Source organism: Eucyclogobius newberryi, unplaced genomic scaffold (genome assembly GCF_026437365.1).
Source record: "Eucyclogobius newberryi isolate DKJ021-1_F unplaced genomic scaffold, fEucNew1.0.hap1 SCAF_7, whole genome shotgun sequence".
Classification (NCBI taxonomy): domain Eukaryota; kingdom Metazoa; phylum Chordata; class Actinopteri; order Gobiiformes; family Gobiidae; genus Eucyclogobius; species Eucyclogobius newberryi.
The window spans coordinates 29,664,677-29,678,900 of NW_027316389.1; the positions used below are offsets into that span (position 1 = coordinate 29,664,677).

Consider the following 14,224-nt stretch of genomic DNA (forward strand, 5'->3'; position numbering starts at 1 on the left):
AAGATTCAACACATTTCATTGTATTGACAAGGATCTTTTGGACAAGCCTTTGCCTATAGTAAGTGCTCTTGTTTGTTTTCTACCTGGTTGTTGTACTTTCCAAATTGTGCAGCAGGCTTTCTTTATTGCAATGTTTTTAACATTTTTAATTTTTGGACCTTGCTCGCTTTTTTTTAGGTGTGTTTAACATTGTATTTAAATATAAACAAACTATAAAATCTAATAAAATTACGAATTCATATTAATAATGATACAAATATACATTTACAAATACACAAAATAATTCATGAAAAAAGGTGTAAATATTGTTTTTACCCTTTTCTTTTTCATAACTTTTTTAAAAAGATATATAGAAATTAAGGCTAAAAAAAAGCCAATATATTTTTATATTAATAATCATAATTGTTATGTTTATTTATTTTTTCACAACATATTTTGTACAACAGCCTAATTGCAAAAATGTTTAATGTAATTGTCCCCTCTGCAAGACAGAAATACTTTGATTAGTGTTTACTCTGTTCTGTCTTGTTAGTTCAGAGAGCCTCATGGACAGATAAACCTGGACCTGCCGCCACTGGAGGCTCTTCTGACCCTGATTAAAACCAGGTCAATGAACAACACCAGCCGCAACGGAAGCACCAAGACTCACAACAGACTCACAGCAAAGCACCTCAAACAGCAACATGTTCTGTCCAGCCATTTTCAACTACCGCAACTTTATTGTGACCGTGACGACGCCGGTCCTGCTGCTGCCTCTTCCACTGGTCATCAGGACAAAAGTGGGTGCATGCTGTAAATGTAAAATCTCTATGGAGCGATAATACCAAGAGCAGAAAACATTTGATTTTTGATTTTTGTCATTTTAGTTGTGCAAACATGCAGGTAGAGAGTATTTGCTAAGACATTATTTATACATAGGTTTGCAGTGTAAAACATTGCGTTGTTTCTCAGGTTGAGGTGAAATAATCGTTCCACCTAAAGATTGCAATATCCTGAGTCATGTTACTGGTATCAATATTCAGATAATTCTGCCAAGACAGTAGAGGTCAGCACTGTGCCTCTAAACGCTCATTCTGTCAACCCATAAATTATCACGTTAAATGATTGAATTTATAAAAGGTGAAGCAAGTGGTTTATTTCTGTTGGAAACAGGATGTGCCCTGTATCAATACTGTCAATAATTCAATATCAATTCTGATTCATTCAGGACTTTCACAGAGAATCATTAAGCATCAAAGCGTTCTCTAAGATTCATTCAATATCAATACTTTCACTGAGTCGTTCAATATCAATACTCAAAGTCAAATCACAAGTCTTTGTCATCAGTAACAGGTTCATCTTTACTTATCACCACATTAAAGACAATCCACGCCCCTAATTTTAGGTCATAATAAAAAGATCAGTCCGATGTGGACACATTCCACTGTATATTTTCATCTCCACCGCCCCTTTCTCTGTAACCATGTGTCATTTCCACTTTGTCCTCACTGCATTACAAAGGTTTTATAAAGAGATTAGTTAAAATAGTTAAAATAGAAATTGAAGCCGTAAGAAGCTGTAGAAGTGGTAGCTTGTTAATAAAATCGGTGACGCAGTGGTAAACTAATTTATTTTTACTTTTTCCCATGTTGAGGCCTTTAATTTAATTTAGATTATTTAAAATCTCTGTTATGTTATTATTTTTCGCAGATTAACTAGGTATTTAAGATATGTCTAGTTGTTAGGGGGAAATCCCACTTAGTGCTGGAACCTGAATACACCAAAACAAAGGATCAAGTTTTACTTGCAGGAGAGACAGACACAGCTGTCTCCCCCGACCCTTTTTATTGAGCCGTGTGGGCAGAACCACGTGACATTGACAATGTTCAACATTTACAAAGATAAGATTAAGTCTGCTTATCATATGGCACACAGCTGAACGACTGACAAGCCGACACCTGTCTGCACATTATCACACATTTACTGATGATAACTTATACATAGAATAATTACTTTCACACTGATTTAATTTTAATATAGCAATTATGTATATACCGAATATCTATAGAAATATCGCAATAATGTCAAAATCCCAGTCTTTAACTGTATGTGCAGCCCTATCCCCGATAAATGCATTTGGTAATTATTGTTTTCAAAAGTGAGAAGTACATTTGCGTCAACTTGTGTATAATGTGTGGGCTATGGGGGGGTATGTATTAAAAATGGATATATTGACATTGGTTAATGTCAGTTTTAGGCCATAACAACGAGACAAATATTGGATTGAATTGGCTGAAGAAAACATTCTTATAAAAAGTAAAATGTTTTTCTTTCACAGGAGGCAGAATGTGCGTTTGTGCTGCTGTTGATGGCTGTGTTATGGGTCACTGAGGTCACGCCCTTGGCCATCACTGCCATGTTACCTGCCTTTCTGTTCCCACTGTTCGGCATCATGAAGTCATCTGAGGTGAGTGAGCACAAGATGGATCTGGTTCTGGATCTGAACAGTCCAGATAAGAAATCCTGCTCCTACCTCCTCAAAACATACCTCAAACATCAGGTACCTTGGCAGTTTTATAATCAGGTCCTAACCAGTGGCAGGAGCAATTGGGAAAATCCTGTGTCTCTACTGAGTTTTACTAAAAACAACAGAATCCACAAACAGACAACAATAAGCACACCTCATTCTGCTCTACTGCGCTGATTTTATTGACAATTTCAACAGAAACAACACATTTTCACATAAAAGTGCTGCTGTTGACTAAAAAGCTCAGTAATACGCTTCACAGACTATAATCTGTGACTGAAAAGTTTAAACATTATGCTTATGTACACTGCCAACAGTACTACATAAGCACATGTAACCAGAACATCTCAAAAACATATTTATACAGACTCACCATCAGCTGCTCAAAATCCTGTTCTTAAATCCGTCAGCTGTAGTGCTCTGTGCGCTGTGCCCTGCGCCCTGTGCCCTGCACCCTGTGCCCTGCGTGCCCTGTGCCCTGTGCCCTGTGCCCTGTGCCCTGTGCCCTGCACACTGTGCCCTGTGCCCTGTGCCCTGTGCCCTGTGCCCTGTGCCCTGTGCCCTGCACACTGTGCCCTGTGCCCTGTGCCCTGCACCCTGTGCCCTGCACCCTGTGCCCTGCGTGCCCTGTGCCCTGTGCCCTGTGCCCTGTGCCCTGTGCCCTGCACCCTGTGCCCTGCACCCTGTGCCCTGCGTGCCCTGTGCCCTGTGCCCTGTGCCCTGTGCCCTGTGCCCTGTGCCCTGTGCCCTGCGCCCTGTGCCCTGTGCCCTGTGCCCTGCGCCCTTTGCCCTGTGCCCTGTGCCCTGTGCCCTGTGCCCTGCACACTGTTCCCTGTGCCCTGTTCCCTGTGCCCTGTGCCCTGTGCCCTGCACACTGTGCCCTGTGCCCTGTGCCCTGTGCCCTGTGCCCTGTGCCCTGGGCCCTGTGCCCTGCGCACTGTGCCCTGTGCCCTGTGCCCTGTGCCCTGTGCCCTGTGCCCTGTGCCCTGCACACTGCGCCCTGTGCCCTGTGCCCTGCGCCCTGTTCCCTGTGCGAAGCTGCTCTTTGCAAAGTAATTCAGTTGTGACTGATTAAAACTTTACCAGCAATAGTTATTGTCGGGATATTACGGTATATAAAAAGATAGGTCAGTGCAGTGTGAAATTGGGTCAAGATTGAGAAGAGACATTCAACAAATTGAATAACAATTGAAATTGAATAACAACTTGTTGAATAGACTTGACTTGAACTCAGGCATAAGCCATGTTTTAAGTGGAACATGTCTCTATGAAAAATGTATTATATCCCTTTCAAATATTACCAAAATATATGAACTACAATGTTCATTTACCATGATTGTATTATTTCTGTCATTTCTTGTCAGTTGTGCTCTTTACTCTTGGTTAAAGTGAAACTGTGAGAGTTGACAGTTATTCTTGGTGTTTGTCTGCTTTTTGTGCAGGTTGCCTCAGTTTACTTTAAAGATTTCCACTTCCTGCTGTTCGGAGTCATCTGTCTGGCCACCTCCATCGAGAAGTGGGGCCTCCATCGCAGGATCGCTCTGCGGCTGGTCAATATGGTGGGAGTCAACCCAGCCTGGTGCGTGCCCTTTTCTTAGTCATCGCTTCTCTTTTTAAGGATAATAATATACACACAGGCTAAAGAAAAGTTATATTTTAAATTTAAAAGTTGTTATAGTCAGTCATGTTTGTGTGACAATCGCTTGGGCCCGTTACATGTGTTTGTTGTTCCGCTTAAGGCTGATGTTGGGTTTCATGACGGGCTGTGCCTTCCTCTCCATGTGGGTCCACAACACCTCAGCCGTCGCCATGGTGATGCCCATCGTGGAGGCCGTGCTCCAGCAGATTCTCCGGACGTCCAGAGAGAAGGACTTAGCCGGAGAAGACAACCCTAACCTCCAGCTCGATGGTATACGTTTGATATTGTAAAATAGAAATCAGTTGTATAGAGCCCAGAGAACAGTGTAATCACATCAATCACAGAGAAGAGATGCAATACACATTTGCACTTTCAGTTTAAGCAAAAAATAGCTTTTTAAAATTTTATGTCCCATTTTGAATTTAACTAGAAAGTGACCTAAGAGTTACAGAGCTTAAATCAGGATTTATATATTTTTTGCAAGGTATCATTCAAAATAAAAAAAGCACTACTGTATTATTTGCTATAGATGGTAAAAAAATAATAATAATATCCTTTTCATGTTTCCAGAATCTGGCAGCAATGTCCAAATAACAGAAATTAGTAGGTGTGTAAGAAATACCTTTTCTGACTTTGGATATTTACCATCTTGTAAGTAGATTAAATGTATTCTCATTTGTTGTTTTAGTGAAAAGAAGACTGTGGATGTGCCAGACGAACAGCCCAGAGCATGTCACATTAACATCTCAGAGGCTCCTCCTGCTCAGGTTCTCTGTGTGTGTCCTTTCTCCCCCCGATGCTCTGCACGGCGCTGTTCCTTTCTCCCCGCGCTGTTCCTTTCTCCCCCCGATGCTCTCTGCACGGCGCTGTTCCTTTCTCCCCGCGCTGTTCCTTTCTCCCCCCGATGCTCTCTGCACGGCGCTGTTCCTTTCTCCCCGCGCTGTTCCTTTCTCCCCCCGATGCTCTCTGCACGGCGCTGTTGCCTCATTGATCCTATTCATATTATGCATAAGTATAAACAGCCACTTTGTCTCACGCTGTGGTACACGGGATGCTGTAGAACTTCTGATAATACTCAGCAGTCCTCAGGCTAGTTTAGACCTGTTTTAGAACTGGTTTAGTCCTTGTGCAAACAGTTAAGTCCTTGGTTCTGCCCTGTCATATTTTTTCCTAGTTTTGGGTTGCACCAGACTTAGCTTTAACTCTGTTTAGTCAAAATTTAGTCCAGCGTAATTTTGTCATCATGTGTTAGAAAATAAGCTAGGGTGGTAGTTGAAAAGTGGCATGTTTTATGGTTCAGAATATTAAAAACAGAAAAAATATATATATATACATTTTCTTACCAATGATTTACACTCACTAAAAGCATTTTTTAATCTACCATAAACCATTTCTTCCTTCACACTTTGTTGTCTTGCAGTCTACGGAAGGTCAAAACGTGGACCGTATGTTGTGTAAAGCCATATGCCTGGGCATTGCCTACTCCTCCAACATCGGGGGCATCAGCACACTACTAGGAACCTCACCTAACCTCATATTCTCCGAGTACCTTCACCAGTAAGCTCCTCGCTCACTCCTGCACTTTCTTTGAATATACAGGGAGGGGATCAAACAGAATTGTTAAACAGAAAAACCCTGGAGACTCTACCACCTCTTCGGGATTTATAATACAGTATGCAGTAGTTTCAATATGCAGTACCACATCTGTGGGACATGGGGCCATTTCTGTGGAAAGGATTAAAGGACACATATAATGCAAACATGATCCTTCTGAGCTTTCAACCATACGATATTAAAACATAATTGTATTTTGCTTCTTATTTACGAGGCTGTCTTGTCTGAGCTTCACAAATCACTGAGTTTTCCCCAGATTAATGCGTCACAAATGAATTCCATAAAAAATAATCTGACTTGTTCTACACTCAAATTGTACTCAGAATGAACGTGTGGCTAAATTATAATATCAGCATCGCAGTCACGGTGCCTAATCATTTATGCATTTTTTGAAATACATTTTTTTGGCCTGCAGGCTTTATTACACAGGACAGTACAGCGTGAAATGGGGATGAGAGCGGGCATGACATTGCAGCAAACTGTCGAGAAATCACGCCGCCGCGGGTTGCTCACATGGAGCGCACATGTGCTATCCACTCAACTACGGAGCGGCACAATTTATTTCTTTTTACATTGTTCGTTCCCGCAGCTGACTCTCACAGAGGTTTAGTTAGTGCGTTTTCCAAATGAAGACATTCATTTATTCATTCATGTGAAACAGAAACCCAGAAGCGATAAGAAAGCATTATGTCCATTTTAATAGAAAGTCAGTCAACCATCTTGTTTTCAGACAGTGTTCCAAAAGTATGATATGTTTTCAACTGTTAATAAAGAGGCTGATGTTTTGTTGCTGCAGTAGAGAGAAGACTGGCAGTTGTAGAGCATAACTTCAAAACACGGGGTCGCCTCTCCACAGATCCGACATGCAACTTGGTCTTGCTTGTCTCCTTAACGATAGATACATTAAATGCCATACAGTGGAACATTCCAGCCAAAGCAACAACATCTCCATGGAGACAAGCAATGGGCGATCTCTCCACCAGAAAAGTCACACAATGCACCTTAAACACTTCAGGGCTAATGAATGCTAACGACTGAATTTACTGTTCGTTTCCCAGGATGTACCCAGAATGCAACAGTGTGAACTTCGGGAACTGGCTGCTGCTGTGTTTGCCCATCAGTGTGGTCATGCTGCTGCTGACCTGGGCCTGGCTCTACTGGCTCTTCATTGGCTCAGAGTAAGTCGCTAAAGGCTTGTTTCCACTGGTTCGCTTTGGAGTGGATTCGTACGGTCCAAAAGCAAACTAGAGCTGCAACTAAGGATTATTTTGCTGATCGATTAGGTTAGCGATTATTCTTTAAATTAATCAGTTTGTTGTCTGACCCAGATGAAGTTAAGATGACGCCGTTTGAGGTCGAGTACATTTATAGATAGCTTTCGGATCAACATGTTTCCCGTGTCTTATTTCCTACTGGCATGATGTTGGAGTCTGTGTTTAGTCCAGACAACGATTATTCCGTGACTATAATATGTGTTGACGTATATCGCAATAATCTATTAGTTGTGATTAATCGATTAACTTGTTTCGGTCCTAAAGTGAAGCATATCGGCACGTTTAAGGGGTCAGACCCAGCAAGGTTTGGCCTCCTGGAAGTCTTTAGCAAAGGAAGAGCAGCACGCCGGAGCAAGATGGTTAGATAAGAGAGAACACAGTCAGTTTCACTCGGGTGAATGCAAGACGCCACTTAGCAACACAAAACGCCACTTAGCAACAGCACTTAGCAAAACAAAGCTAGCAGATGTTTCACCTTTTTCCTGTTTATCGATGCACGGCACTAATGACCACCAAGACCAAAAATAGGATGTTTTCATAGCATGATACATTGAAGACCAGCCAAACCCATTGCATTACGTAGAGAGACGTTACAACGCACAAAAAGAAGGACAAAAAGCTTTAGCCACGTTTCGCAGATCCATAAACATCGGCCTTATGATTAAAAAGTATAATTTTATTTATTTAATTATATTATTTTTTAAGAAAACATTTGTTACGTTTGAGTGACGGTCTAAACGTGGCTAAAGTCTTGAGATCAAAGAAAAATCCAAGAAAAGACAGCTGGTCATTTCACTGGCAAGGGTCAAGGGTCAAGGGTCAGGCATCTTCTTCAGGGCTTTTGTAACCTCTTTGACATTCTTCAGTCTTTGTAGTGTCCTTCTGCACTCTGTAGTTTTAAGTGTGCACAATGGAATATGACATTTAGGGGACGGAATAAAGAAATAATGTGCTATTATTACGATATTGTGATTACATTTTTTGAAGTGAAAATATTAAAATAATTTATTTTTTTTAAAACTCCCTAAAATCTCCAACTTCTAATTAAGTATGAAATATTATTTGTACTAATTTCCTACTTTATCCTTGACATATTTTGTTTGTTTTGTCAAATCATAACCTCATTTGTAAACGGGCAATTCGAGTATTTTTGTGTTTGGTAAAACATAAAAATGACATTTGGGGGGGGAAGAAAGCTGTTCATTAAAATCACAGCAGTACAAAACTAATTTGAAAAGTTATTATTTTCCCTTGTTGTGCTTTGTGCCCCTTTGATATTTGGAATTTTTATTGGTATTGATTTTTTTCAGTGCTAATGATGTAGAAATATTGCCCCTCCTTTGTCAGACCTACTTTTTTTACACGCTCCGAGTCACACAACCAAATTTAATGAGAGCAATGCTAACGTTAGCATTTGCAGCACGAGGGGGTTGAACATGTTAACTAATCAATCTGACGACCTTCTCGTATACTTTATTAGCAAGATATCTTATTTTGAACTAATCAGAGTCAATATTAAAGTCACTAATTTACACTTCTTATTCCCACACAGCTTTAGCTTCCTGTGGAAATTTAGAGGCCAGCAGTCGGAGAAAGAGAAAGCAGCCAGGAGAGTGTTAGAAGAAGAATACAAAGCCCTAGGACCAATGAGGTACCCACTCTTGTAGATCTTCAATAATTAAGATCTTTATTTGTCATTGTATAACACCAGCAATCACTAGCAACAACCACAACCTCAAAATCCTGTGTAAACGCCAATTTTTTATTGACAAGCACAATGATCATGGTAGACAAGGTGAGGGATGGAGGTGAGGGATGGAGGTGAGAGATGGAGGTGAGGGATGGAGGTGAGGGATGGAGGTGAGGGGTGGAGGTGAGAGATGGAGGTGAGAGATGGAGGTGAGGGATGGAGGTGAGGGGTGGAGGTGAGGGATGGAGGTGAGAGATGGAGGTGAGGGATGGAGGTGAGAGATGGAGGTGAGAGATGGAGGTGAGAGATGGAGGTGAGGGATGGAGGTGAGAGATGGAGGTGAGAGATGGAGGTGAGAGATGGAGGTGAGGGATGGAGGTGAGGGATGGAGGTGAGGGATGGAGGTGAGAGATGGAGGTGAGGGATGGAGGTGAGAGATGGAGGTGAGAGATGGAGGTGAGAGATGGAGGTGAGGGATGGAGGTGAGGGATGGAGGTGAGGGGTGGAGGTGAGAGATGGAGGTGAGAGATGGAGGTGAGGGATGGAGGTGAGGGGTGGAGGTGAGGGATGGAGGTGAGGGATGAAGGTGAGGGGTGGAGATGAGGGATGGAGGTGAGAGATGGAGATGAGAGATGGAGGTGAAGGATGGAGGTGGAGGGTCGAGGTGAGGGGTGGAGGTGAGGGATGGAGGTGAGGGCTGCAGGTGAGGGATGGAGGTGAAGGATGGCGGTGAGAGATGGAGGTGAGAGATGGAGGTGAGAGATGGAGGTGAGAGATGGAGGTGGAGGGTCGAGGTGAGGGATGGAGGTGAGAGATGGAGGTGAGAGATGGAGGTGAAGGATGGAGGTGAGAGATGGAGGTGAGAGATGGAGGTGAGGGATGGAGGTGAAGGATGGCGGTGAGAGATGGAGGTGAGAGATGGAGGTGAGAGATGGAGGTGAAGGATGTAGGTGAAGGATGGAGGTGAGGGATGGAGGTGAGAGATGGAGGTGAGAGATGGAGGTGAAGGATGGAGGTGAAGGATGGAGGTGAGGGATGGAGGTGAGAGATGGAGGTGAGAGATGGAGGTGAGGGATGGAGGTGAAGGATGTAGGTGAAGGATGGAGGTGAGGGATGGAGGTGAGAGATGGAGGTGAAGGATGTAGGTGAAGGATGGAGGTGAGGGATGGAGGTGAGAGATGGAGGTGAGAGATGGAGGTGAAGGATGGAGGTGAAGGATGGAGGTGAGGGATGGAGGTGAGAGATGGAGGTGAGAGATGGAGGTGAGGGATGGAGGTGAAGGATGGCGGTGAGAGATGGAGGTGAGAGATGGAGGTGAGAGATGGAGGTGAAGGATGGAGGTGGAGGGTCGAGGTGAGGGGTGGAGGTGAGGGATGGAGGTGAGGGATGGAGGTGAAGGATGGCGGTGAGAGATGGAGGTGAGAGATGGAGGTGAGAGATGGAGGTGAAGGATGGAGGTGGAGGGTCGAGGTGAGGGGTGGAGGTGAAGGATGGAGGTGGAGGGTCGAGGTGAGGGGTGGAGGTGAGGGATGAAGGTGAGAGATGGTCCTGCTCCCGAACTTAAAACAACAGAATGTATCTTCATTAGTAGATCAGATGGTTAGTTAGTCCTGGTTATTCCACTGGTTAAAACAAAGTTGATTTTGGCGGCATCTAGTGTTCACATTTGACACTGCACCTCCAAATCCATAAACGCAATGTCTGATTTTTGTCCACTCTTTTGATAACATTTGGTTTTATGGAACAATAAACATCTATCCAAAAAAAGAAAAAAAGAACTACTCATTGATCAACATCTAAAATATATTCCAAATTGTTTTTTTTTTTATCTAATTATAGCTCCCAGGAGATCTTCACCTCGGTGGTCTTCATAACCATGGTGGTGTTGTGGTTAACCCGAGCTCCAGGGTTTATTCCAGGATGGGCATCTCTCTTCCCACAGTAAGTCCAGTGTTTATTCTATGACGGCATGTAACCCAACGATTAAAAAAGTATCAATATTTAATATAGTTGATCCTTTCACTTAACGATATGACAACGTCTTGGGAATCGGTCCACAAACACTTTCTTAATTCTTTTTTGTGCAGACATTCGGGCTACATCACTGACGCCACTGTGGCACTGCTGCTGGGTGTGAGCTTCTTCATCGCACCTGCCCATGGACCCTCCAAAAAATATGGTAAGTTGAGGAATTAAAACTCAAGTAGAACTGAATACAACTCCAGTCTTAAAAAAAATGATATCCGAATGTAAAGTTAACATTTAATATAGTCTGATTTTAGTTTAGTCCATAATGAGTTGTTGCTCCGCAGACACCATGATCTCGTGGAAGGAGTTCCAGAGCTCCATGCCGTGGACAGTGGTGCTGCTCGTCGGTGGAGGATTTGCGTTGGCAGAGGGCACAAAGGCAAGCCGCTTTCTATTCAGAATATGATTTAACATTTTGTTCTGGGTTTATATGAACAGATTTGAATGTAGAAAAACACACACTAAGCCTAAACCAGAGATGATTGATGATGATGGATCATTTATGCTTTTTATGATTGTTTGGATGGAATTTCATGGTGAAGGAATTAACTTGGGACAGCTCATAATTATGTCGGCGATATTGGCAAAATGTAAATCAATTACCTGGTTGACAATATGATAATCTATGAAATGTAAAATGTGCTGTGCCGCTCGGTGGCAGAGTGGACAGCACAGAGTTTGATTCCGGTTCCAACTATTTGATGAATGTCCTTTCTGCTCTCATCCCTGCACAAAAAAATATCTAAAATATTTAATCTTCCTCTTATTTAAAAATGTTGAACCGCACTTTGGCTGTTTCATTATCTTAGTCTGTCACACAATATTTTACTTTTGTTGTCTTATGTTTAAAAATAAATTGTAAAAAAAAAAGAAAAAAACATGAAAAAAGAAAATAATAAAAGAAAACCGGACCAGGTGGGACCAGAGAGAACACAACATATGTAAATAATAAAATTTGAAAATATGGGGGGTGCATCCAAAGGGTTAAAAGGGTTAAAGCATATTACGCTCAAAGTAGAGTCCTATTTTGTCCATTTTCAAATTGAGTCCAGATTTCTTTTCCCGGTGTGCGTATGTCGTTATGATGTCATCCCACTCCTTGATCGTCAGAGCTGTTTGTGTCATCCATTGTTTTATTATGGCCTTCTTCCCAACTGCCAGGAGTACGTTCTAAAGATATCCATCCATTGTGTCCATGGCGGGGGTTTTGAGGCCCAAATACACTGATATTTTACGTTTTTCACCATTTTACTTTTACATTGCTCTATACATGTTTTTGATATACAGTCTTAGAGCTGTTGAGATAATGCACATGCAGTAGTTACGTTGAGGGTGTCACTTTGTTGTGTTCAGGAGTCGGGGCTGTCGACGTGGGTGGCGGAGCTGCTCGCTCCTCTGGGGGACCTGCCGGTGTTGGCTACAATCACAGTGACCTGCCTCATTGTCACCACTTTAACTGAAGTGGCCAGCAACGCAGCCACCATCACCATCTTCCTCCCCATCCTCTCCCCACTGGTACGCTCGCTCCAAACTAACACTTAGAAGACCAAGTGCACTTTCGTTTTTTTTTTGTCTGTGTTTTAAATTCAAGGTGCACTTTTCTGGTGAATAGTCCGCCAGCTGCTTTTCACCATACAGATGTTATTACTGTGCCTGGAATGTTCCACACTAGGGCTGCATGATGTGGGAAAAATAACACATAATAAAAGAATTCCATGCATTTCAGATCCAAACTACAAGGTCAGCAGTTTCTATGAAGTATAAAACTGGATGTTTTGTTGTTTGTGCAGGAAAGTATGAAATTTCAAAAAATTGCAGCCTTTGCGGTTTGCTAATAGTGGCCATTAAAATTGCGATTTCTACTTGATTTTGATCAATTGTGCAGCCGTATTCCACTGTATGGTATTAAACATATTTAACTTCACCGAGACGCTTCCAGGCTAAGTTACAGGTCCGATCTGTGGAAAGGCCAGCCCGCTTACCGTCGTAAGAATAAAAATTTTTAAGGTACCGTTATTGAATGCAAATGAATAAATAGATAAAATGGATAAGTAAGTTTAATGCCATTCGGTGGAACTTCCTGGACAAATCAGTAACATCACCATGGAGACAATCAGGCATTTTGAGCAGAGGTTTAAACTTCTGACAAAGTGGCCACTGTCCTTATCTGCCCTGCACATGAGGCCTACTGTTCCTGGGGTTAACTCCAGTTATGATGAGTGTATATTTTATATTTGTCTGCAGGCTGAAGCGATCCATGTGAACCCTCTGTACGTCATGATCCCCACCACTCTCTGCACCTCGTTCTCCTTCCTGCTCCCAGTGTCCAACCCTCCCAACGCCGTGGTGTTCGCCTACGGACACCTCACCGTGATGGACATGGTACGGCGCAGTCGTCCAATCACAATCATGTTTCTGTTATTTTCAAGCAGTGGTGGAAGAAGTACTCAATTGATACAGGAACAGACAAATTAAGTAAAAGGAAGACAAAAAATGTACCGTATTTTCCTGACTATAAGTCGCATATTTTTTCATAGTTTTGGCCGGGTTGCAACTTATACTTATATTCTTATACTCTGGAGCGACTTATGTGTGATATTATTTACTATTTTTACACTTGCAACCGCATTTCATACTCCAGTGCAACTTATATATCTTTTTTAAATCATACTTTTTCTTTTTTTCAAATAATATCACATACAAGCGACTTATATGTGATATTATTTGTTATTTTCACACTTGCAACCGCATTTCATACTCCAGTACGACTTATATATGTTTTTTTAAAGTAATATATATATTTTTCAAATAATATCACATACAAGCGACTTATATGTGAAATTATTTGTTGTTTTCTTCTCCATTATGCATTTTTGGCTGGCACGACTTATAGTCCGGTGCGACTTATATAACACTAGTAATTGCCATATAAATGCATTCACTTTCTCTAAATACTTTATGCCCCTACTTACTCCAGTTTGTGTCTGTTCTGCAGGTGAAGGCGGGTCTTGGTGTGAATGTCATTGGAGTGTTGTGTGTGATGGGTGCTGTATCCACATGGGGGGTCCCTCTCTTCTCCCTGGACACTTACCCAGCCTGGGCCCCCGTCCTCCCCACGTTCAACTCCACAGACCCTTAACTTTTATTTCATTTGTTTTACAAGAAAATCACCGTCTGTCTTTACAATCTATGAACACAGCTGAAATAAACATAGTATTCGTTTCTTGGTAACGTTTTTTGTACTATAAATGGCACTGTATACAATTGTAAATATTTGTTGTATAGACCACTTTACACCATTGACTCCTAATTAAACGTTTTATTATTATTTGTGCCACAAAGCCATACACACAAACCAGTTTATTGTGATTATGAAATTAGATTGTCAAAACGTATTCCATCATTTCTGAATTAAGTATTTCAAAATGTGTCAAGTTTATTTTGATGAAATAAAGATGTTACACAATGTCAAT

General features: G+C 42.0%; 1 protein-coding gene across 1 annotated transcript; it reads left to right on the plus strand.

Annotated features, from left to right (window-relative positions):
• The first annotated feature begins 628 nt into the window (after positions 1-628).
• On the plus strand, positions 629-13,904 carry slc13a1 (solute carrier family 13 member 1). Its single transcript, XM_072434895.1, has 15 exons — positions 629-779; positions 2,318-2,446; positions 3,949-4,085; positions 4,246-4,415; positions 4,716-4,752; positions 4,834-4,912; positions 5,566-5,702; positions 6,818-6,937; positions 8,586-8,684; positions 10,563-10,664; positions 10,811-10,902; positions 11,036-11,130; positions 12,105-12,266; positions 12,996-13,133; positions 13,747-13,904. Exons 1-15 carry the CDS (start codon positions 684-686, stop codon positions 13,888-13,890), a joined length of 1,737 nt encoding a protein of 578 aa, XP_072290996.1. The 5' UTR covers positions 629-683; the 3' UTR covers positions 13,891-13,904.
• Positions 13,905-14,224: the final 320 nt, after the last annotated feature.